The sequence below is a fragment of the Lepidochelys olivacea genome (genome assembly GCF_965140295.1).
Source record: "Lepidochelys olivacea isolate rLepOli2 genome assembly, chromosome: 3".
NCBI classification, from domain to species: domain Eukaryota; kingdom Metazoa; phylum Chordata; order Testudines; family Cheloniidae; genus Lepidochelys; species Lepidochelys olivacea.
This window is the reverse complement of record NC_140413.1, coordinates 139,365,118-139,389,931: the sequence shown is the minus strand read 5'-3', so window position 1 is coordinate 139,389,931 and position 24,814 is coordinate 139,365,118. Positions and strand designations below refer to the sequence as shown.

At 37.3% G+C, this 24,814-nt stretch overlaps 1 protein-coding gene across 9 annotated transcripts in view; it reads left to right on the top strand.

Moving 5' to 3' along the window:
• Positions 1-24,814, top strand: part of RGS7 (regulator of G protein signaling 7) — a 429,679-nt gene that overhangs the window by 201,920 nt on the left and 202,945 nt on the right. For all 9 annotated transcript variants that reach the window (XM_084622895.1, XM_084622894.1, XM_084622893.1 and 6 more), the window contains exon 3: positions 15,156-15,252. In XM_084622895.1, coding sequence (XP_084479021.1) covers positions 15,156-15,252 — 97 coding nt within the window. The remainder of the gene's footprint in view (positions 1-15,155; positions 15,253-24,814) is intronic.

Here is a 24,814-nt window from a genome sequence, read left to right as displayed (position 1 = left end):
GCCAATTTTACTTGTAGCTTTAGATATTTGTTTGTTTTGTGGAACCCTAGGGATCGCAGAATTTAAAGATGTAAATTATATTTTAGCATGAAGGCAGCTAAAATTAAGGATAGGGAAACACTGTTATGCTAAAATAAGAAATTATCCAACTCCAGTTTTCACCTCTACTTAATCCAAACCGATTTGAGGCTCTCAAATGTTCAGATGAGAGACAGATGTATTATTTTCCATCTGAGATCAGGAGTGCTGGATATTTAGAAGAAATTGAAATCCCTTGTTTATGGAAATCCAATGAGAACAAGCTAAGCTTTGTATAAGCACCAGGTTTTATTTTAGAGATATTGTGCTCCAGAAGACAGGCAGAGGAAGGGGAAGCTTCTTCGCGTGATCCTGCCAATGTGGGTGAAAAGGTAGCTCAGTCTTCTGTCCCATTCTGACCTGGGACTGTCTACTGAGAGACAGGTGTGAACTGCAATGGTGTTTTGTGATAGAAACAACTGTCTCATCAAGGCAAACTCAAGCCTTGAGATTAACAATGCATTTCACATATAGTATGTAATGGAACAGCCACCAAACAATAGTGTCCCTAGTTACTGGACCTGTTGGGATATATGTTCTCATATCCAGTTCTCATAAAGACTCTTGACACTGGGGCCAGCTGAAGGGTCAGTTTCAAATCCCTCTCTCTTAGGCTTGTTGACAGGATTCAAGGCACAGGCAGGAAAGAGTTGAGAGTCTGAGAGGTAAAGTAATCTGGAGTTTAGCAGTGAAGCAAGTCTAGCTCCTTTTATATAGCATGCAGAAAGAAGAAGCTGTGAGAAAGAGACTGATTGCAGGGAAGGAGATTGGTCAGCGGCACAAATCTGGAAGGTCTCTGTATGTCTGGCTACATGCTGAAGAGAAGAAATACATTTTGGAACTGTATTGTTCCTGAGTGGGGGAGAGTTCAAGTGGGTGTGTGAGCCTTGAATGGCCCACTCCGTGACAACAACTTAAAGGTAAAAAAATCCCACTTTATCCTATAACCAGCCCTTTTGAGACCTCTTTAGTGCATATGATTTAAAGACTGCTCTGTATGGATTCCTCAGAAATATATTTTTTAGAATATTCACAAGCTTTTAAAAGTTTCTGTTACCTAAATTGGTATTGAATTTGATGGACGCATTGCTGCCTCAGATTTAGGACAAGACCAAGTTCCATTCAGCTTGTGATGCAGGATGAACTTGAAGTGATGTCTCTAGAGGTAAACAACTAACGTGTTAAATCACTGAGTCACATCAAAATCCTTCATTATTTTTAAAAGTTCAAATCTGCCTCTATATATCTATTTTATTCTAGTTGTAAAATATACCCTATCAAAAACATCGTGAGCATGCACACCTAACAATTAAACATACTGAAGAAATACATCTAAACTGACAAAACTTCAACAGAAATCTTTCCAATTTCCCTGCCTTTTCCCCCTTAATACAATCTTGGTTGCTGAGAGATCTGGCTCAGCTTGCTTATTCAGGGCTTTGGTTGTGGAAGAGGGGTCTAGTGCTTTATTCTCCCATCAGCAAACGAGAGCATCCCAAGGAACAGTTTTGCCCACCATTTGTGATTACAAGAGAAACCACTGTGTCAGGTGTTTTACTCACCACCATCACTAATATTGTGATTAGTTCTAGTTTTTAGTTCACTTAGTACTTTCTTACCTTCTCAACCAGACTTCCAGGTCCAAAGTTTGAAAGTGTTGCATGCCTAAGTGTGCATCCCTACATGTACACACACAAATCAGAGGTTTTGTGTGCAAAAGTCAGATGAGCATAAAGTATATTTGAATTTAAGCACACCCCTCATTTAACAAAATGTTTTAAAGAATGGATCATTCATGAATATAAAACTCATATATGTGCATTTTCATCATGCATATATATTTCCAGATTTCATTGTTTACAAACTATTATAACAAAAGAACCTATAATTTCCTATTTCTCTATCTACCACATTGACCAACCAAAACTTTTTTTTATTTGCAGTTATTTGTTGTTTCTAAAATACCTAGTATCAAAATCACAATTTTCAGAGTCCACAGAATTCAAATCTGTTTAACAATTTCTGCTGTACTGGCCAAAAGCACTTTTGTATTACAAAAGAAACAAAAACTGACTTAATCCTTCTAATTGAGAAAAATCAATATATAGAGAGTAAAGTAAAGTGAAGATACAGTGAATATCTGACTATAATAAAAAAGATCAAACACAAGATCATTTAAAACTGATTTCTTGTACAAAATATTTAAACAAGTTGATGTCTTTTAGGAATGTCTAAATTGGCCGGTATTCTGAAGGCAAATTAGCCTTTTTATGAAGTAACTTCCCTTGTCCTCCAGGCCAGGGGTTCTCAACCTTTTTCTTTTGAGCCCCAACTATAGCACGCTATTAAAACTCCACGGCCCACCTGTGCCACAACAACTGTTTTCTGCATATAAAAGCCAGGGCCAGCATTGGGGGGTAGCAAGCAGGGCAACTGCCCAGGGCCCTACACCACAGGGAGCCCTGTGAAGCTAAGTTGCTCAGGCTTCATCTTCAGCCCTGGGTGTTGGGGCTTGGAACCCCAGGCTTTAGTATAATGGTATAAAAAGATAATCTTAAATATAGTGCATATTGATTGAAGATTGAAAACATTAACCTATGAAGAATTAACCATGAAGACCTTGTTCAGGAATTATCTGTAGTGTACACTATAGTCATGCCTAGAACAAAATTTCTGTTTTGTGAAGGATTCAAGTTTTTGAAATTTGGCTTAGTTCCAAATCAGGGAGAGAACTGAACATTTTGAAATTCTCAGAAGGAAGCTTCTGTTTCTGACCTGAAACAGTTCCTTTTTTCCAAAGTTTTTTTTTCTTCAACCAAATCAAAACATTTTGTTTTGATATTGACCTCTTTATTTGGGGTTGTAATAAGATACATAATATAACTAACATTGTAGAAAATTCCCCTTCGTAAAAATGACCAGATTTTGTGAAGTGCAATTTCTATGGAGCTGCATATTCCAAAGGAATATGGTTCTGTCCTAGTTTCTCCAACCGACTCTAGTCTACACCCAAATGTAGCTATATATATTCTTTTACAGAGAGTACCTGAAGGAAGTCCATTGATCAGTGAATCATGGCTAACTTAATTTTCTGTTTTCATTTAATAAGCCAGCGCTCTTTTTGTTCCTCTGATGGAGGTGACAGACCCAACACTAAGCTTAAAGGACTAACAAAACAGTATTGGGCCAAGAAGGCCCCACCCCTCAGCAGCTGTTTGGCTTCAGTCTGTTGGCCCCAGAGTGAAGCCTGCAGCAGTTCCCATTTACTCACAGTGGTAGCATTTTTTTTTGTCAATGCATATATTTGCATCCCACAAAAATGAATACCTGCCTACTGCTGGAGAGTCATATCTGCTACAGCTGGTATTTTTTTTAAATTAACTTCTAAACAATGAGAAATGTTATATTAGTCAGATAATTTTGTGTCAGTGCTGTGAACTGGTAATAATTCCTGGGGAGTAATTTATATATTTTGTGCTTCACATGTTTTTTGTGGATACCAGAGAAACATTTGCATCATATAAAGCATGGTATTGCATGTCTGAGTTACAGAATGTGTTAAAAGCCCAGTTCTAGGGCTGATTGGAGGAATTTTTATGGAACTATATTCCATCAGAATATGCAGAAATTGAAACCTTTCATGAAATTGCATTGATTTAGCCAGCAATTCATTTTTATGAGAAAAGTAGGGGGTCAATATAGTAGGAGTCAAAAGCAGGAGTCAATATATTTTAATGTTTAACATTTTTAAAATTACTTTTGTATTATGTTGTAAATAATACAAAATAAAATAAAGTCTAAATCAAAACAAGACATTGTTATTTTACCAAAACAGAATGTTTTAATTGACCCTTTTTTGAAATTCTTTCTTTAGAGAATTTTCAAAATTTGGGGGTTTAACTTTCATTCAGAATGAAACCATGGTTTGAAATATCAAAAATCCTTTGTGAAATGCATCTTCTGTCCTCAGCACAGTTCAACCCAGTTATCTATGCACAGGATGTATGTAAAAGTTCAGTGTAATCACTTAGCCAAAGGCACTTTGTTTTCATGATGAGGACAACCATGTATTTCTCTAAATTTGTCATGGTCTAATTAACAGGAAGCTTTAGCAAATAGTATAACAGACAAGAGACAGTGATGAATTATTGCTTGGCTTTGATAAATCCACTTTCCTGTCACCAGAGGGTTGATTAGAGTTCTCCTGCTTTGCTTTCCTTTATATAAGTGGTTATAGTTTGCATTATAGTTTCCAGGCTACTGGCAAAACTACTTTATGTTAGCGGTTTTTATTTTACATTACACACAATGATGTTTTCAAGAATAGGTATCTAGGTAACAGTGCTCACACTGCTACTTGCAGAAGGGGAAGACTCAATGCACTTCTTCAGTGAGAAGGGAAAAAGGGTCCATCTGAGCTGATTAATTTTGAAAGTAAATGGTTTCAACATGTCTGTAAAGAGTTAACTGTTATTGCCCCCTTGGTAAACACTCCTTTAGATACCCTGTCTATGTGATGGCCACCATATTAGGAATTGAACCTGGGACCTAAAAGCTTGAGTATAAGCTTCTTCTTTTCTTTTATTTATAAATCTTTAATTAGTTTACTAAAGAATGGCTGGCAGCATGGTGTTTGGGCAAGATCTGAGATACATATTGATCTGGTGGCAAGTCCTTGGGATTAGTACAGTGGTCATCAACCACAGATCGCAATCAACTGGTCGATCCTGGAGCCTCTGACAGTCAATCACGATCTCCGGTTGCTAGAAGTCTGGCAGTGCAGTGGGGCTAAGGCAGGCTCCCTGCCTGCCCTGGTCCCACACTGTTCCCAGAACCTGCTCCCCAGCACATTCCTGTGGTGGTGCCCTTCTTCCCCATCTCTTATGAGATGTAGCCTGGGTGGGAGACCCAGGTTCAAATTTACTCTGTACAATATAATCATTAGAGCAAGGACTTGAACTTGGTTCCTCCACCTCCCCAGTAAGTGCCCTAACCAGTGGGCTATTGGCTGTTCTGTGGTAGAAGATTTTAAAAAAAATCTTTTCCCCTTCTCCCATTTTTTTGTGAAGAATTATGAAAGGTCTCAGTTTCATCCAGATGTGGAATGAAACAAGTTTCAAAACCTCCAAATTTTTGCAAAAGAGAACTCGTGTTACCCACCATTAGGGCTGGCTGGAAAACTGCCCCTCCTCTCTGAAAGTTCCCATCTGCAGGGATCCATACTATCCCTGCTTCTCTTCAATGTCTACTTGAGAACACTAGGAGAGAGCGTGAGACCCCCCAGGGGCATAACAGGCAATGGTATGCTGATGGCACTTATGTATATATCTAATTCTCAACTAACACAACCACCGTTACTACCAAAACATCAGGCTGCTTACAAGGAATCAATTATTGGATGAAGAGCAGCTGGCCCAAGCTAAACCCAGACAAGACTGAAGTGATCTGGTTCAAAGGGGAAATGCTTTGAAGAACTAGTTGTGATGTTGTCTCCACCTTCCACTGAAGGCATACTGCCCTTGTTCATTGAAGTGGTGCAAAACCTCCAAGTCTTGTTTGTGTCCTAAGATGACCTGGCTAAGCCTGGATGACCAGTTAGCACCATTATTTAAAAATGCTTTTTTTTTTTTACCTCCAGTTTGCTAAAAAAACTTTATCCCTTCCTACTTGGATGAAGACTCTGTTATCTCTGCATTTGTCATCTTCAGGACGGATTGCTGTAATTCACTATATCAGAAGTTGAACATTAAGATGATGTGCAGGTTCTAGATGGCACAAAATGCAGCTGCCCACCTTCTCTATGTCTTAAGGTGCTATGAGCACCCCAGTTCTGTGCTCAATCCTTACAGTGGCTCCAGTCAGGTTCCAATGCCAGTTTTAACAGATAAGGCTTTATTCCTCCAGTTACGGTAGAGGTCAAATTTCAATCTATGAAACACTGAGACAACTGTACTTCTCTGGGTCAATGCAGATTACAGAGCCCAGAAGGAAGTGGGCTCTTGATCAAGGGGATTCAGATATGGGACAAATTTCCAGAGAAGATCATGCAAATCCAGAGTCTGAGCACTTTTAGGAAACACTTGCCAAACCTTCCTCTTTGAAAAAGCTTTAGCATCACAAGGATGACTCACAACACTGACTCTCTCTTCTATTCAACAGAAAAAAAAAATTAAAACAAATCTTAAAACAAAAACCCTACCTCAAGCAGAGATATTCTTCCCCTGAAAAGGAAGACGTGCCAGAGACTTTGTGAAATCCACTAGGGGCTTTGCTGTTGATTTTACATGGAAGATAAATACTACGGTGATGGGTGTCAGTATAAAACTTCAAGATAGATACACATGAACACATAATGGGAAGTAAACCTTAATCTTTACCACACATAAACAGTGTTTCCCCCAGTCTTGCCGCATATCAGTAATGCGTTGATCTTGACGTAATCAAGAATAATATTACTAAAATAAAGTTCTAGCAAATATAACTAGATAAATTTAATTGCATTTCCCAAGCTATTTAGAATCTTAGGGGTAGATTCATAAGAGGACTTAGGCACCTAAGCCCTAAAATCAGGCCCCACAGGGAGTTACAAACCCCACCCCTCACAGCTGCTTCTGGACCATGTTGGAGCCTAAAATAGATTAGCAGCTAAAATTTTGCAGTAAAAGTTTTCTAGACACCTATGTTTTTGCCTGTACACACGTGCACTGCAGCCCCAGGTCAGGTATTCGGCTGTCTAAGCCTCAGAGTGAATGCTGGATCCATGGGTGATTTATTATTTTCCGTGTCTTTATCTGTGAACTGTCTCACAGAAGAGGGCAAGGCACATACCTATTGTGTGGCTGAAACTACATAAAATCTGATGTATGTTTGAAACTCCTTGTTTAAAACTGAAGGCACTGAATACTTTCGCTTCAGGAGGTTGACCACCTGCTGATGTGTTTCAGCTAAAAACTGTATAGGGTAATAAAGAAAAAGTTTTGGTGAGTTGTTCTGTGAATTTTGCTTGTTATATGTATGTATATATTCTAGCAGTTCTGTTAAAACCCATATTTTACTTTAACTGTTTTTTAAAACAAACGAACATTTGAAAAATGATTACACAAATAATTGCACTGTTGTTTCATATTTTCTGCTCTAATTCCACAAGCACTTGACGGTATCAGTTTTGCATGCAGCTAACTGTATACTCAAGATAGATTCAAAGTTCAAAGAGGATATTTATGTGCGAGAGAATTATCTAGTATGTGGCATAATTCTTTAAGTGTTTTGCCCCAAGTTGCAGGAAAGCTTTTTCTAAAACATGTTACATTTTTCAATTGTTGCTATTTTGAGATGATATAGGATTACTGCCATAAGACATATTCCATTTGCAGCACGTGAGCATGAGAATTGAATGGAACAATGGTGTATATATATATTTTTAAATGGAACATATTTATTCTTAAATGGACTAAAAATCAGTATAGCATTGAGAACTTTTAGACTACATTCATGGATGTGTTGATCATGTTATAGTAAGACCATAAAAACATTCTGAGTGGGGTAGATCAAACAGCTTCATGGGACTAAATCTGGGGGCCTGGATAGTCTCCATCCAAGAATATTAAAGGACCTGGCACATGAAATTGCAATCCCCAAACCAAGGTTTTATAATGTATACATAATCTAAGGGGTCATACCCGGTGACTGGAGAATTGCTAATATAGTACCTATTTTTAAGAGTGGGGTGGGGGGAACGTGTTCCAGAAAACTACAGGCCCATTAGTTTGATCTCAGTTGTATGCGAGGTCCTGGAATAAATTTTGAATGAGAAAGTAATTCAGGACATAGAGGTAAATAGTAAATGGGATAAAATACAAGAAGGTTTTACAAAGGACATCATGCCAGACCAACCCAATCTCTTTCTTTGAGAAGATAACTGATTACTTACACAAAGGAAATGCAGTAGATCTAATCTACCTGGATTTCCATAAGGCATTTAATACAATACCACATGGGAAATTGTGAGTTAAATTGGAGAAGATGGGGATTAATACAAGAATTGAAAGGTGGATAAGGAACTGGTTAAAGGAAAGGCTAGAATGGGTCATACTGAAAGGTGAACTGTCAGGCTGGAGGGAGGTTACTATTGGAGTCCCTCAGGAACTGGTCTTGAAACCAATCTTATTTAACATTTTCATTAATGACCTTGGCACAAAAACTGTGTGCTAATAAGATTTGCAGATAACACACAGTGGGGAAGTCTTGCCAATATGGAGGAGTTCCAGAATATCATATGAGAAGATCTGGAGGACCTTGAAAACAGGACCAATGGAAATGGGATGCAATTTAATAGTGCAAAGTTATGTACTTAAGAACTAACAACAAGATTTTTTGCTATAAACTGGGGACTTATCAGTTGGAAGCAACAGAGAAGGAGAAAGACCTGGTTGTATTGGTTGACCACAGGATGAGAATGACCCACCAATATGATGTGGCCATGAAAAAATCTAATGCAGTCCTAGGATGCATCAGGCAAGGTATTTCCAGTAGAGAGGGAAATGTTGTTATTGCCATTATAAAAGGCATGGGTGAGACCTCATTTGGAATACAGTGTGAAAATCTGGCCTCCCACGTTTAAGAAAGATGAATTCAAACTGGAACAGGTGCAGAGAAGGACTATTAGGATGATCAAAGGAATGGAGACCCTACCTATGAGAGAAGACTTAATGAGCTTGGCTTGTTGGCTTGTAACCAAATGATGGCTGAGAGGAGATATGATTGCTCGCTATTAACACATCAGTGAGATAAACACCAGGGAGGGGAAGGAGTTATTTAAATTCAGAGCCAATGTTGGCACAAGAACAAGTGGAAGTAAACTGGCTATCAACAAGTTTTAGGCTTGAAGTTAGATGAAGATTTCCAACCATTAGAGGTGTGAAGCTCTGGAACAACCTTTCATCAGGAGTTGTGGGGGCAAAAAACCAAACTGGTTTCAAAACTGAGCATGACAATTTTTTGAAGGGAATGGTATGATGAAATTAACTACAATGGCATGTGACCATCTGCAGCAACAGCTAGTAGCAAATATCTGCAGAGATGGGACACTAAATGGGGAGGGCTCTGAGTTATTACAAAGAATAATTTCCCTGGTGTCTGGCTGGTGGGTCTAACTGATCTTCGTATTTGGAGACAGGAAGGAATTTCCCCCCAGGTCAGATTGGCAGAGACTCTGGGGATTTTTCACCTTCCCCTGCAGCATGGGGCACTTACAGCTTTAAAAACTAGAGTAAATAGTGGATCCTCTATAACTTGAAGTCTTTAAATCATGATTTGAGAACTTCAGTGACTCAGCCAGAGGTTCTGGGTCTGCTACAGGAGTGTGAGATTCTGTGGCCTGCACTGTGCAAAGGTCAGACTATATGATCATGATGGCCCCTTCTGGCCTTAAAATCTATGAGCCTATGAAACTTATGAAATAACAGCCTATTTTTCATTTGATCAATGAGGCTTCTACCTGACAATCTTTCTCAGATGCTGTAGATTCGGAGTTTGTGAGATTTCGTCCTGTAGCCACTTTTCCTCATGGAGCTAGTGGTATAGTAAGGGGACTAGAATTTGGAAATTTGTCCACCTGTTGAAATTCTACAAAAGACTAAAATGGAAAGATCCCTTGAACACACAGATGTACCTGAGAATTGCAGGAGAATTAATTGTCTACAGAAATTCTTCAAAATGGTCTTTAGGTTTGGAATAAAAAGATGTCTTTCATACTTCATTATTAGGGCTGACTGGAAACTTTCTGAGGAAATGTTTTTCATTGGAAAATGGCACTGAAACTGTTTGTGGGAAAGGGTCTGTTATGACATACCTTCTGTTTTGAAAACAAATTGGAAAAAATGTTTAAATTGGTGGAACATCCCAATTTGACAATTTCAAAATGAAAAGTTTCACTTTTGCTTTGGAATAACTTTTCATTCAGAAACTTTAGCTAATTTATGCTAAAAAAAGTTTTAAAAAAGAGAAAGAAATGTCTGGAAATTATCCATACAAAATGTTTTCATTGTCTTGACCTAAATTTTTTTTGCAGATTATCAGTTAATGAAAATCTTCAAAATTTTTACTTTGCATCCTGATTCAGGCTGGGAAAAGTTTTCAAAATCTCAATAATTCTCATTTCAGAGTAGCAGCCATGTTAGTCTGTATTCGCAAAAAGAAAAGGAGTACTTGTGGCGCCTTAGAGACTAACAAATTTATTTGACCATAAGCTTTCATGAGCATCCAATGAAGTGAGCTGTAGCTCACGAAAGCTCATGCTCAAATAAATTGGTTAGTCTCTAAGGCGCCACAAGTACTCCTGTTCTTTTTGCAAATAATTCTCATGGGACACTCATTCTACCCTACTGTTGGCATAATTTTCTTTCCAAGTCTAATTTTGGTGAGAGCAATAAAAAACAAACACTTCTAGGAGTTCAATCTGAGTCAAGCATCTAGTACATTCTAATTACATATATTTTCTTCAATGTCAACATAAAAATGGCTTTCTTAGTTCTAGTTATAATAACTTTCATGTGTCACCTGCAGTGAACTGGATATAAGTCCCTATGTATTTAAATCTACAGTTTTTATTTCAAGCAAAGAAACTGGTCTAGTTGAAAACCTGCAATCCCTAATCACTCAAGATAATGAGTGTTTTGATGTACTAATAACTGCAGGATTTCAGTAGAAATGCCCTTCTATACAACTCTCATTCAAAGGTCTCAAAGCAGTATGCAAGCATTAAAAGTTAAACTAACCCTTTGAATTAGGTGGAGGAAACATTCCCTGCTAAAATGCATTTGTTTTTGTTTTACAGTGCACAACATAGCCTGGCAGCTTAGAGCAGGAAGTGAGCTACACTGTATTCAGTGGAAACTGTAGATGATGTTTAGGAAGATAACAATAGTGGTGTATCTGAATTTTTTTCCAGCATGCCAGGTCTAACACCCTTTTTCTTAGGAAAGAGTTATGATATCTTGATAAATGCTTGGTTTTACATCTCATCCAAAAGGCAACACAGTGCCATGAAGATGCGCACATTGGCTCAGCATCAGTAATCACTAGGATGGAAGAGAGTAACCTACTGAATGACCATTGCCCCATTCTACAACACCTACAGTAGGTGTTCCTTAAAGATTTTTCATCCAAATATTGCATCAGCTCAGCTCTTCTTTGTCAGATCTGATGGGAGCACAGCACAGCATTGGTATGAATAAAGGCTAAAACTCTTACTTTAAGGATATCTTTTGGTTTAAAATTGAACTATAAGTACCCTATTTCTCCATCTTGCTACGTTAACACGCAGAGGTTAATCATTTCCATGAGAGTTCAAAGAGTGTGCTTTCATCTCATCCTTCCCCCCCTCATGGTTAGGGCACTCACCCAGAAGAAGAGAGATCTGGGTTCAAATCCCTGCTCCAGAGCAGGGATTCAAACTTGCATGTCCTACATCTCAAGTAAGTGTCCTAACCTTTAGGCTATCTCTTATAAGAGGAGGGGGAAACTGCACTACAACTATCTTGTCCTCTGTTTTTCTCAACCTAGCCCTTTATTTTCTTTGCTTTTATTATTCTTAAAGGGGGTTAAATATTCAGAAACTAAATGTTCTGTTCAATGCAAAACATCGTTTTTGTTGACTTTCCCAATTCACCAAAAATTCCTAAACATTTTAGTTTCAACTCAGGTTGAATCTGTGTGTGTGTGCATGTGTGTGCTTGTGACTGCCAATGAACTGAAATATCAATTATTCATCTACCTCTGCACAGTACAAATAAAAGGTGGCTATTGCTTCCTTAAAGTAAGCATAGTTGGGTCTCTGTACATCCATGTCCATTCATCTTCTGTCGTGGCCTCTGCTTGTCTCAACCCTCGCACTTTCAATCTTTTCATAAATTCATAAAGAGCAAGACCAGAGGAAAATGGGAAGGAGATAATATATAATATGTAGTGCCACCCTCACTGAGATTTAATGTTATTGGAAACCAAACCAAAACACTATATACATGTTTGATCTTTTAATAGTTATTATAAAAGATTTTTTTTAAAGTTCTTTAGAAGTTGAAAAGCCTCAAGTCAACAATGAGTGTGGCCATCAGTGTGTAGATAGATTTTGCTTCAAATATGGGGACCAAGTTTGCATCCCATACACAGAAAAAACTTTGACTGACCTCTGGGACTTTTGCCTGAATATGGAGTGCTGCTTTTGGACCTATTTCCCTCAAATATAGATTTGGGAGATGGAAGCAAGGGGGAGACCGATAACAATATGTTCATGGATACCTGGTGTGAATTGCTGTTTTCCAAATTGCTGGATATTTTCTCCCTTACATGTAATGTGACTAGGTATTTCAATGTTACCTTGTCTGCCATTCCATCTTACTGTGACAAATGTTTACTGTATTGAACACCACCTCTGGAAAGGTGAGAACCTGAGAACCCATCACCCCAGCTTTTGTTGTTGTTTTTTTAAATAAAGGTTAAGACTAATAAATCCCAATGCATTGTCAAAGCTAGTCTGGTTTAAACAGATAGGCAGATAATAAAGGAACAGCAAGAAGCTACTACAGAGGCAAGACAAAGCAGCTTATACTTCACTTTTGACCATCAAGTCAGATGACCGAGCAGCAAACTTTGACACATTCAAGAAGGCAAGCTACTATGTCAAACGGCATCTTGTGTTTCCCAGATTAGACTTCTCAATCAAAATTAGAAGAGGATTTATTTTTATCTCCCTAATTAAGCTGTTCTATCCTTTGTATTGTTTGAGTCCATGTTGATGACTAACTGAGGAGAAATGCCTTGAGGACTGTTTCCCAAATATAATTAAATGAGGACATAATGTTTTGCAATGGAAGAGATTATACATTTGCTGAATTTAAAACAGGCAAAACAGGGGAAAAAGAATTAAACACACTCAGAATTGAGCTATGTACTGAGATATATTGAATTAGATGTTTTGGAGACTTAAATCCGAGCATTTTCTTCTACTTTTCATTCTGAGATCTCATGTTTAATATTGTACAGTGATTGTCTAAAAAAAATCCATTTTTTGTGCTGTTGGTGTGAGATGAGACAAGTTAGGCTTTCTAATCCAACTAAGCACATGCACGAAACCCCAGCTCTGTTGTAACTAATTAGGAGGCAGGTGTTCTGTTATACCTAGATTCAGAACATCCAAACTCACTTAGACTATAATCAGTGCATACTGATTAAGTCAGTCAGTCCACAATGCTGATATTTAGAGCTTCAGCAAGGTTTTGTACAGGGGATCTTCATTTCTGAACTTGAAGTGTAACAACACTGCAGAGTCCTCTGAGGCAGATTCAATAGAACCATCCTAGGGCCAAATTCTGCTCTAGTTGTCCTAGTTACTTCAGTGGGAGACCTATGTACCCATGGTTGGAAATGGATCTTTAATCTGAAATGAAAATCTTATGCTAAAGCCAACAGACATTTTCTTCATTCAGGATTGCCATTGAGGTTAACAGTAACCTTCCCATTAACTTCAATAAAAGAAGGGTCTTCTTTATTCTTTAGATAGTAAATGCAGGGCCAGATTCCAACTCTCAGGTGATTTGTCACACTATTTCAGTTTCCTTAGTCAGTTCCTAATATCCAATTTTAGTTTAAAGAATGTGTATCCAAAGATCATGCACTGACTTCATTTATTCTTCATAAATATAATGAATATCTCCATTCCTTGGAGTTACGTTTTGAGTAACCTGAAGTTGTAAGCATTATTTTTAGTCTTCCACATCATGCTGTGCACTTCACACACAAGATATACATTGTAAGTTAACATATGTTTGCCTATACAGCTGGACCTGTGTGCTCTTAACTGAGTTGTCCGTATATAATCCACGTGCGATTGCAGTAAATGGGTCTCCAAGTATTCTCTGTAATCAAAAATTTTAAAATATACGTTAACATAGAGAACCAAGGATTTTCCATGGAGCTTGGATTCTATTACTAATGAAGATGAAGGACTGTACAAGGGTAAAATCATTATTAGTTGGATTATTTCATTTGTATATTTTTAAAATATATACAGAGAGAATTTGTCTAACTTGTATTTCTTTATTAATGTTTACTATATATCAGGATAAAGTTTAGCATATCTTATTCCATATATAATAGATCCACTAATCAGCCTGTCAGGATTTTGGTCATGAGTCCCTGATAAAAGGGCTTGCTCATGCTTTCATTTGTAGCCAGCAGAAGTTTGGTTTTGGCTTTAATTAGAATAAGTGCAGGCCCAGTTGGCTTGTAAAATCTAGTCAGGCATAAATTAGCTAATACAATAAAAGTACCCAAAATAATAATACAAAAGGGCTGAAGACTTTTCCTGGTAGCTGGCTGGCCAAGAAAACAACCCACATTTCTGGCTGTACTGTCTCAGTGGGAGGCAAATCACACCATGAACATTTGTCCTTTCTTTCTCTTCATCTCAAGAAAGAAGTGGGAATATAGGCTGCTATTGACTTAAAGGCTTCATTTTAGTTTCAAATAACCTTTTTGATACAGTCCTCAATCACCAAAAAGACTGCATGGGTCTTTTCATGCAAGGAAGTGAGAACTCATAACTTCCATTTAAGTCAGGGACTGGGGCTTTTGAATGGAGGAAAAAGCTTTTACAACATCTAAACCATTTGTGAATGACACTATCACAGACACCATTTTGGAATCTTTTTTTGGGGGGGGGGGATTTAGATAGCTGCTTTAGATGCTCTAAAAGCTACTGTTTTCTTTTATATTGGGTAATATTATAACATTAATAGAATGTGAGACTCTGTCTCTAATAATGGTTGTAATCTCTTTAGAATGAAATCTCCCTGCTATGCCTCAGCATTCCTCTCTCAAGTATTGTTGGAGCACAAATTCTCATGTCATTGATGTTGTTCTTGTGGTTTATTATCCTCTTGAAATAAAAAATGAAAATATTGGGAAAAAAAGTCAAATAAAGGTAGCAGGCCCTCATTTCTGAGAGGCTGAATTAAGGTTTTCAAAGAATGGATTTCTGCTAGGAAATAATGCTGGTTTTATTTTTTCTTTATATTCAGATGGAAGATGTCATAGCACGGATGCAGGATGAGAAAAATGGGATTTCTATTCGTACAGTCAAAAGTTTTCTTTCCAAGATTCCCAGTGTCTTTTCTGGTAAGCTTCAAAGTGAATTTCATACAGTTCAAAGCACCGGTGGTGCAACGGGGTTCTTGGACACCAGTCATGTACTTAACCTGAGTATTCTAAGAAATCCACATAGTCATCTGATCTGGGAAAGAATTGACTATATTATGAATCCACTGAAAACTGGACTTCTTGGGAAAAGGGTGTGTTTCTGCTATGCATTGCAAGGAATTCACTCAAAGGCTTTTCTAGATAGTCCGGTAAATTAAGCAATGGCAATACTAGATTTACTGCAGGAAAAGGCAATTATAGGTAGGTGGCAATATTTTTAATGCACCACATTTTCATTTCAAACTAATTTGTAAGTCTGTTTTTAGGCTACAGGTGCACTGAGTATGATTCTCTATGTAGTCCAGTATCTTAACATAAGAACTGGAATATCAGCAGCATCAAAGGAACCTTCCATCCCACAATGCCATGTGTGTGTTGTAGTACCATACATGAAAATTATTTACTGACTCCCAGAGAAAATCAACTTATGATCAGAAGCATGAGGGTTGCTGTCCCTTGTTTCAGTCTAGTGGTACAACTGCAAATGTATCTGTCTTATTTGTTCATATATGTAGTCAATATCATTATTTTCATTTTTTAAAATATATTAACTACTTGTACCTTGTGGATATTTATCACTAAATTACTGACACCAATTTGCATTTATCAGTTTCTGCCCAACAGAGGTGAATTCTGGAAAAAACAAAGATGTTGAGGCTAGGACTGAGCTGTACCATGAAAGCTTTCACAGCATCTGCTCCCTTCGTAGATGGTCCTAATGAATGTTGTTAGCATCTCTCTTTCATAAGTGCAAAAATCCACTCCATTTTTTTTAAAACAACTAGCAAAATCCTTTTCATTTTCTTTGTTTCCATTCATGCTATCAAATGACTGTAGAATTCCTTTAAAGTAGATCTTGGTTCAAACCTATACTTCAGATACACTGTAAAATGGCTAATAACTGCATAGGTTCTGTAGTGGAGAAGGTGCACCCATCACATAAAATATTTGCAGAAATTTGCATCATGTAGAGCAGCACAAAATGTTCTATATACCTTAATATTTAACTTCTGGGATGTCTTTTGAACAGTGAAAAGGAGGAGTGCAGCCAAAGATATTTCCTAAGAATGGATAAAAACCATTCAGGGTTTAAAAGAGAAAAAATAGCATACAAATAATGGCCTCTGAGAAGTGGACCTTTTTCTCCCATAAGCATGTAGAGTGTGGGGTTCCCAAGAATGGATTCATCTTAATTACCTTCTCTGTCTTTCTTTGACTGCTGTAAGTCCAGACTTATGTCTACAGTTTACTTATAGGAGACATTATTTCCAAAAGTTTTTTTTTTACTTGTAAAGAAATGGTCAATCATACTAGTGAAAGTTATATTAAAATAAGGTACCTTTTCGTCAATAGCACAGGTTCCAGTGGAAATAACAGCAACTCCTATGAAGGAGGTTTGTTCATTACACAAGTTCATCTTAATTTTTTGTCTTAAAACTATAAGAATCAGAGTTTATTGTTCCTCCTCCAAATCCTCTCTATCCCATATTATTCCAGTAACTTTCAGTACCCAATATTAACCTCCATCCCAAACATACTATATTTTTCCCGCTGTTCAAAGTATCCTCATTTCTGTGGATGCAAATGACTGAACACATGAAAATATAATTAAGTTGGTAACCCACCCTCCACTGTTCCTCAGACATTCTTGTCAACTGCTGGAAATGGCCCACCTTGATTATCACTACAAAAGGCCCCCCTCCCTCCCCCACTCTCCTGCTGGTAATAGCTCATCTTAAGTGATCACTCTCCTTACAATGTGTATGGTAATTCCCATTGTTTCATGTTCTCTAAGTATATAAATCTCCCCACTGTATTTTCCACTGAATTCATCCGATGAAGTGAGCTGTAGCTCACTAAAGCTTATGCTCAAATAAATTTGTTAGTCTCTAAGGTGCCACAAGTACTCCTTTTCTTCTTAAAAGTAAAGTTTCATGTATAGTACTCCCCTCTACTGGATGGCATCAGGACTGCTTGAGTTTGTGCTAGGCCCTTTCCTGCTGATAGTAATTCTTAAGTGAATGGGTTAAGAGTTCATGTTTATGGAGCAGGAGTATCTCAGCTCTGCCATAATGATCTGCCAGTTATGAAGCTCTAGGTGGCCACAGATTTCTTAAAGTATAATGTTGTACTGGCTATGTTGACTGCTACTCCCAACAAAAGTATCCATTTATTAATTCAGCATTAAAGGGAGAAAATTCATTAATTTCAAAAAATGTGGAAATTAATGGGTTGCTTTATAGCTAAACCTGAATGTGGAGTTGTCTATCTGGAAATGGTCTGGCCAATGGGAAGATGTTAAAATGATGAGCGTATAGGTGTCATTTGAGATGCGGCTGGCTGCAAGACAATATTTGGACTTACTGAGGGCTGTGAAGTTATTGGACAAGATCATGAAGTACTGTCATTGTGTTCTGGTATCATTAACAGATCACAGAGCCAGTTCTAGGGTATTCATTTAATGAACAAACCTTGACAAATGTAATCTTGTCCCAGGCCCACAATCTCTCAGACAAAAAATGGCCAGAGAACATTTGGCTGCTGCAGGCAATCATCTATCCTACATGTTATAATAGATCTGTCCCCCTTGAAGGAATCCCACAGTTTGATACAAAACAGTGAATGAATGTAAAATATTTTCAAGCCAGGATTCTTCACTCAGAGTTGTGTTGGAGTTCTAGAGCCGTTTTGCACAGGTATTGCATAACTTTGCAACGCGCAAGCTGTGGAGAATTGTGCCCAGAGTCTTCTCTTACACAATCCATTAAAACTAAGAACCATCATATTTTAATAGGCAAATATTTATTTAATAAATATGTTTTAACTTTGGGAGTGGGCAGGGTATTTAAATATTTCATATACTTAATGGAATAAATTCAGATTTCACAGTAAAATTGACATACAATATGATGGGTTCTCTTTCTAGTTGTCCTATTTACAATTGGACAGCAAGTGGCAGAGTTAATGGCACCATGGGGACCTTCATTCTGAATGTGTGGGTTAAAGTAAAAAAGTTCCATTTATACCAAACAGTATACTTGCTCTGAATGTCCCTGTATAAGAAGTTTGACTTTATGTGAAATGAAGAATTATCCTAAAATGATTTTTATGTTATTGTCATAATTGAATAAGACAACTTATCATTCATTAGACATTTTAAAGTATGGTGTATGGCTGTTTAGTTCACAAAAGGAAAGATGATTGAAAACTATATTTTGACATGCACAGAATGAAAAAATTAGGATTTAGCCATAAAATCCTGATTACCATTTTGGATTTTCTAAAATCCATGCATCAGGTTTTCACAGCAACACTTGCCCACATTCTCACATTACATAGGTGTTTGCAAAGCAACATACTAAGAAGCTTGCAAATCTCTCAAACTGGTCAGTGACACGTCGCTAAAAGAAGAAATTGAAAATTGTCACTACAAAGAAGATTTCACAGCTTTTCTTGGAGTCTTTAAATAATCTTGTAAATTTCAGTATGAATTGAAGCTGTAAAAATAGAAGACAAATTCTGGAATACAGTCCAGAATGATGGTCACAATGTAATGGAGGAAGGTTTTTCAACTGACTAATAAAGACAGGCTAGAGCTGTTGGTCTACCACAGTTAGGCCCCGATAGTGCAAGCACTTACACCCATGCTTAACTTTATCCATAAGAGCATTCCCATTGAAGCCAATTAAACTACTCACTTACGTAAAGTTAAGCAAGTGCAATCTTGTTTGCAGGATTAAGTCCTTAAGTGACAACATTACAGTTATGCCATCAAAATGCAAGAGTGAGTTTTTCATTTTCATTTACTTGTATTGCATATTACTGATCATGACAACACCAAGTGAAATATTACTTTAAATGGCGTTCTCTTTTATTTAGAATAATGTCAAATAACTGATTATACCCACTTAACGTTTTTAAAAGCATTACAGTTTAGCAAAATTCCAAATCAAGAATTGTATCTGCATTTGATTTTTATATAGAATGTTGTGTTTGTAGCTTGTCATTTTTGTATAGGCAATCCTTTAAGATTTTTACACATACAACATCTGTGCTACTAAATATCTCTTAATGTATAATAATTACAAATGGCTGTGATAATAAAACATCAAATGCAGGATTATATCAGCATGTAAACTTTGCACAAAAGGACAATTAGCCAACATTACATTCATGTGCTCATATAGAAAAAGCACATAGTGTGGGGGGGGAGGGGCTGACATCAAATCATTATTTAATTATGCACAAAACCATTGTTTTTGTTGCATTTTTTTTGGTCTTTTTTTTTTAAGTGCAAATTTGTTATATTATCTCACAGGATCTGTTTTAAAACAGATTTTTTCAAATAATTTGAAAACAAAGAATGTGAAAATATAGACTATATATGCATTTACACTCTCTCTCTCTCTCTGTGTGTGTGTGATATTATATACTTAAGGGCCAAATGCACGTGTGGTGTAACTTTATTGAGGTCGGTGGAGTTAAACCACAGCTGAATTTGGTCCATGGATTCCAAAGTATTTAATCCCATTATGTCCTAGTTTTGTGAAAAAATCTGCTCCCAGGCTAAAACCTTGCGTGCCAAGATTCAGTCCACAAATTTTTAACAGCTGATTATAAACCTCTGAAAACAGAAATATATAACAGCAATGCTGGCCCGTGTATAGGGACTCATCTGCACCTAACCTCTATTAACATTAATGGGAAGACGCACATGTGTGTTCTTCTGAATCAAGATGAAACTGTACTTCTTATTATGCAAATAACAACTACAGTTAACAATTTAATACATTATAAAATGTGTGAGAGAAAGGATCGGGCAAATTATGCATACTTGTATCCAAACACTGAAGAGGAATAAAAGCATTCTAAAAATAGCATACTTGGCAAATTCCTACTGGGACCCAGGCTGAAAGAATTACAGGAAGTTTGCCTCAGGACATTTCCTTCTCTAACATTTTACTCATGCTACCCACTAACCATTAGTGGTCACATTATGCTGATCAGCCAAATGATTGAAGTGCATTTTGATAGCCTTGTGAGAAACAGCGGTAAAAATCACATGCCTAAAAAATCCACTGTCTGCATTGTACTGTGATACACTCATATCTCACGCTAAATGGGGTCAGGCTAGTACTTGGGTGTAAGGCCCAAGCGCTGCTGTAAGTGGTGCTTGTGGTCATTAAACATCCTATGGCACATCTAGCAAGAGCAGTGATCCTGGCCAGCTTCCAACTCGGGTAATTACTGGTTATTCTGTCTATCTAATTATCCCCCTGTAGTTTCCACTGAATGTTATTTTTCTTTCCCTATCTTAAAATGTTAGTATGTGGTTAAACAATTGTCCAGTGAGGTTGCTGATGGTAGTTTTTATAGTTTCATATATTGATATTGTTAAATTTACATAGCTTTTTGGGTTTGAGGATAAAAAGATACAGATATTTTATACTCTCTGCAAGAAGAGGCTGTTTTTCATTTTAACAGATAATTTCCAGTCTTCTTTCTCCTTATTCAAATACATGGCAGTTTTTATGTTTATTTTATACACCTGTCCTAAGATGTATTTCTCCGTGCCAGATAAGACCCTTATTCAAGATTATTTTCCACATTACTTGAGAACCAGGTTATTTTCTGATGAGATCTTCTGCCTCTAGTAGCAGCTCAGGAATGGTAGTGTCTTTCTCAGAAGCATGAGAAGAGGGTAAAATCTGTCTTCCAGGCAAAGTCCACACTTCTCAATTGCTAGATTGCCTTTGAAATCAATGGTGGTTTTTTTTCTAATTTAAAAGACACCCTCAGAATTTTCCTCCTGCTCATGTTTGAAAGAAAAAAAACACAGCTGCTCTTTCAGTGATTACATGGATTGCCCCATGTGCTCTGCAGCAAATTGGGCCAAAGTTCTGAAGCAAGGTCCCCCTGGCTTCTCTGGAACTGCTTTACGGAATTCTGCAGCAAACTGGAAATTCTGCAGCAGGAGCAACCAGATTTTAAGAATGAAGGTGTTTAATGCACTAAATGTGAAAATGAGCAGTACAAAAAGGATAGAATCCTTGTGTCATTCTGGATTTCCAATACATTTATTGTTTGCTGTACCCAAATCTGAAATTGTAATTTGCTGCTAAAATATAGAATCTATTCAGAAAATGCTTCCCTTAAAGTTGTGCATCATTACACAGTTTTCATTCACAAGTGGACAGCTCCTTCAAATGCCTTTGTAGTAAATTTGACATATACTGTATTGCTTGTGGCCTTTTGTTGACCTTCAACCAGATAGACCACGTAAAATAGGCTCTTTGGGGCAGAGATTTGCCTTTTTATCATGTTTGTATAGTGTCTAACATGCTGTAAAAGTATTAGGTGTAGTACCTCATTCGAATCTTGAGAATTTCATAATCATCAACACTTACTCTTAAAAAATATCTAGACACAACAAAAGGCGGTATTCATTTTTGTAACTAATCGGCTAGCGCATATGTGTATGGATCATTGCCCACAGCTGGATGGAAGTAGAACTGCCAGATCATGTCACTGGTCCTACATTGCTAACAGCTAATGGAAATTTCCCCAAATCTCCTGAGGGGATTACAGGAGTGTCTGGCTTATTTGACCTCTTCCCTTCCAGTTTGCTATTCAGGGTCTACACAAAGAAATGTCAAAATAATGGGAAGATGACAGGAATGGAGCAATAATATGTAGAACAGTGGATTGAAAAGCAATGAGAGATTCCTAATTTCAATTAAAATAGGTAATTTTATTTTAAAAAGTATATAGAAAACAGAAACAGTTTATCTGATAGGTTAATCATATATATATATATATATATATATATATATATATATATAAAATGTGTATGTGTATACGTCTTTAAATGATCTTTCTGTGTATCCCTCTTAACACACCCAGCGTTCTTTACAGTGCCTATCTGCATCACTGATGCACACTGCTCAGCAGCACCAGGTTTGTAGTAACTAAGCAGTCGGTCAAAGCAACAAATATGGTAAGGAATAATAGAACCTTTTATAGAAGTGTATATAGAGCACATTCCTAATGCATGAACTTCCTGTGGTCATACATTAATGCCTCATGGCACTCTGGGTTCCACAAAGACACAAAGTGGTGAGGAGACACATGTTGGCCTGCACCAAGCACTTACGGTTTCCCAAAGCCTTTGTGCAGAGAAAGATGCTAGCCTGCTTGCCAGCGTCCAGTTGGTATTGGGAGTCCACATTGTAATGAAGGACATTCTAGCTGACTTGTGTATTGTCCAGCTCCCATTGTTTTTAATGTGCTAATATGTTCCACCCCTCAGACCTCTGGGAAATCTGACGGTTATGCTGTAAAATACATGATTGATATCACACATTTGTTACCATTTCCCATATTATGGTGCAATGCTGTGTATAGTTTGTACAGGGCCTGTGTACTTTGAGTGATAATTTAGGGCATCTAGTATAATATGGCATATTTCCATACAAGTTCCTCTGTAGAGTATGTTACTGGGCTCAGAGAAGAGTAACTCATACCTTGATTAGTGCTGTACTCTCTGCTAACAATTATTTTATAATGTTGTTAGACTAAGATACGCTTTTGACAGGTTCCCCTGGGATCTGCAAAGTTCTCGTTGCCATCTTAGTTTTGCTCCATAAGAGGAAGCTTACAGATTCAATCCTGCACTTCTCATGAACTCCTTTTAATGGAACTTTTGGAAGTAGAATGAATCCAGTGGAAAAACATGTATGCCAAATATGCTATGCTACTATATAGCTAATGCTTAACTATAAAAGCAGTCGCAGAAATTGGCGTCTCATACACAGCAGTTTGCTTCATATAAATCTCTCTTGAAAAATATCTTCTATAAAGCCCCTCAGTGATAACCTTGAAATAATAATCGAAAAAAATCAAACTTCAGTGCCATGAAATTGCACTCTCTGCCAATGCATTGTTTGTGTCTCAACTGAAATCTCTATATTGCAGTTGAATTGTAAGCTCTTTGTGGCAGAGATTCAATCATGTTTATAGTTTCAATAGCTCCAAGCATGCTGTTGTAGGTCTATACATAAGTATCCAAGATGGTGACTGAGGATGAATCCCCAAAGCCCCTTTTGAAGCTTTGAGTGCTTGATCTTCAATTCTAAAATTCAATTTAGCCATTTCTAAGTGTCCAAATAAGCTTTTGTGCTTAGCAGTGAAGCTCAAAATCACAGGGCTTGAATTTTCAGAAGGCACAAATCTAAAATAGTGGTGTGCTGTGATATACAGCCTGCTGTGGTTCTGCTATGCTCTTAAGGTGAAGTGAAAATAATCTTATTAACCTGTTTTCATTTGTAGCATTAATTTGTGTAGGTACATAATGCAGCAAAACATACAGATCTGAGTGGTTGCTGTGTCTTTTTTGCCTTAACGTTTTGATGAAAGAAAGTCTTGCAAGAGGTAAGGAAAAAAGAGGGGGCTTGGTATTATTGTCTCCTTAGATTTAATATGCCTTGTGAGAATGAAGCTGCCAATCTAGCTGCCTCTTAATCATTTCCACAATCAACAAAGCTCTCATCACACCAAAAATTCTAAGTGTATTTTCAACTAATGTTGATTGGAATATCAGAAATTGATAGGAGATGAGTGATTTGCATAACACAGGGTTCATCTCTAGGGCTGTGAATGAATAAAAACTTGTTTGAAATAAATGTAGGAAATATGACATATGAATCATAGCGATTGTGAAGAGCACTGAGATCATTTTTGTTTTAACCAAAGGCACACAGCAAGCAAATGGAATAGTCTAGCTGTTCAGATCTGGATTTGGGCAAAAAGAAGCATTCATACTTTGCAGGTGATGCAACGCAGTAATTGGTTTTCTTTTGGCAAAATTCATATTGAAGGCTTCATAGATCATCATAACATGGCATATTGGTTTAAGACAGGATGTGATGGTGCCATGCAGCCTTTGTGGTAAACCACCGTATACATTTATGGAGATCTAAAATATATAGTACTCAGATACCATTGGTGGTGAGTGTGATATATCATAAAAATGGAGGTAAATAGTAAAATGCACATGCTATGCTGTGCATAGAGTTGAATCTGTGTTTGTACAGTGTCTAGTACAAAAAGGTGCTGCTGTTCCATGACTGTGGCTCACAGGTCCTACTGCAATACAAATAAATAATAATTGAATCAACATTGATCTAGGAATCTTTGAGACCCAACGTGAACCATAGGAACTCAGATGGATATGCCCAGTTGCAGTTCCTTTTCAGTTCCATTTGGAAGTGAATCTTAATCTGGGATGTACAGTAAGCAAAATGTCACTTTTGATAATCTTCCCTTTTTCCCATCTACCAGGGGCTGGGTTGCCAGATCAGTCTGTTCCAGCGTGCCTATCCAATGCTTGTTCCATTTTCACTCCATTCTCCCATGCACAGTCTAAGCACTGTTTTCTTGGCCTCCTCTTGTTCCCCACCCACAAACTCTAGTCTCAAATCCT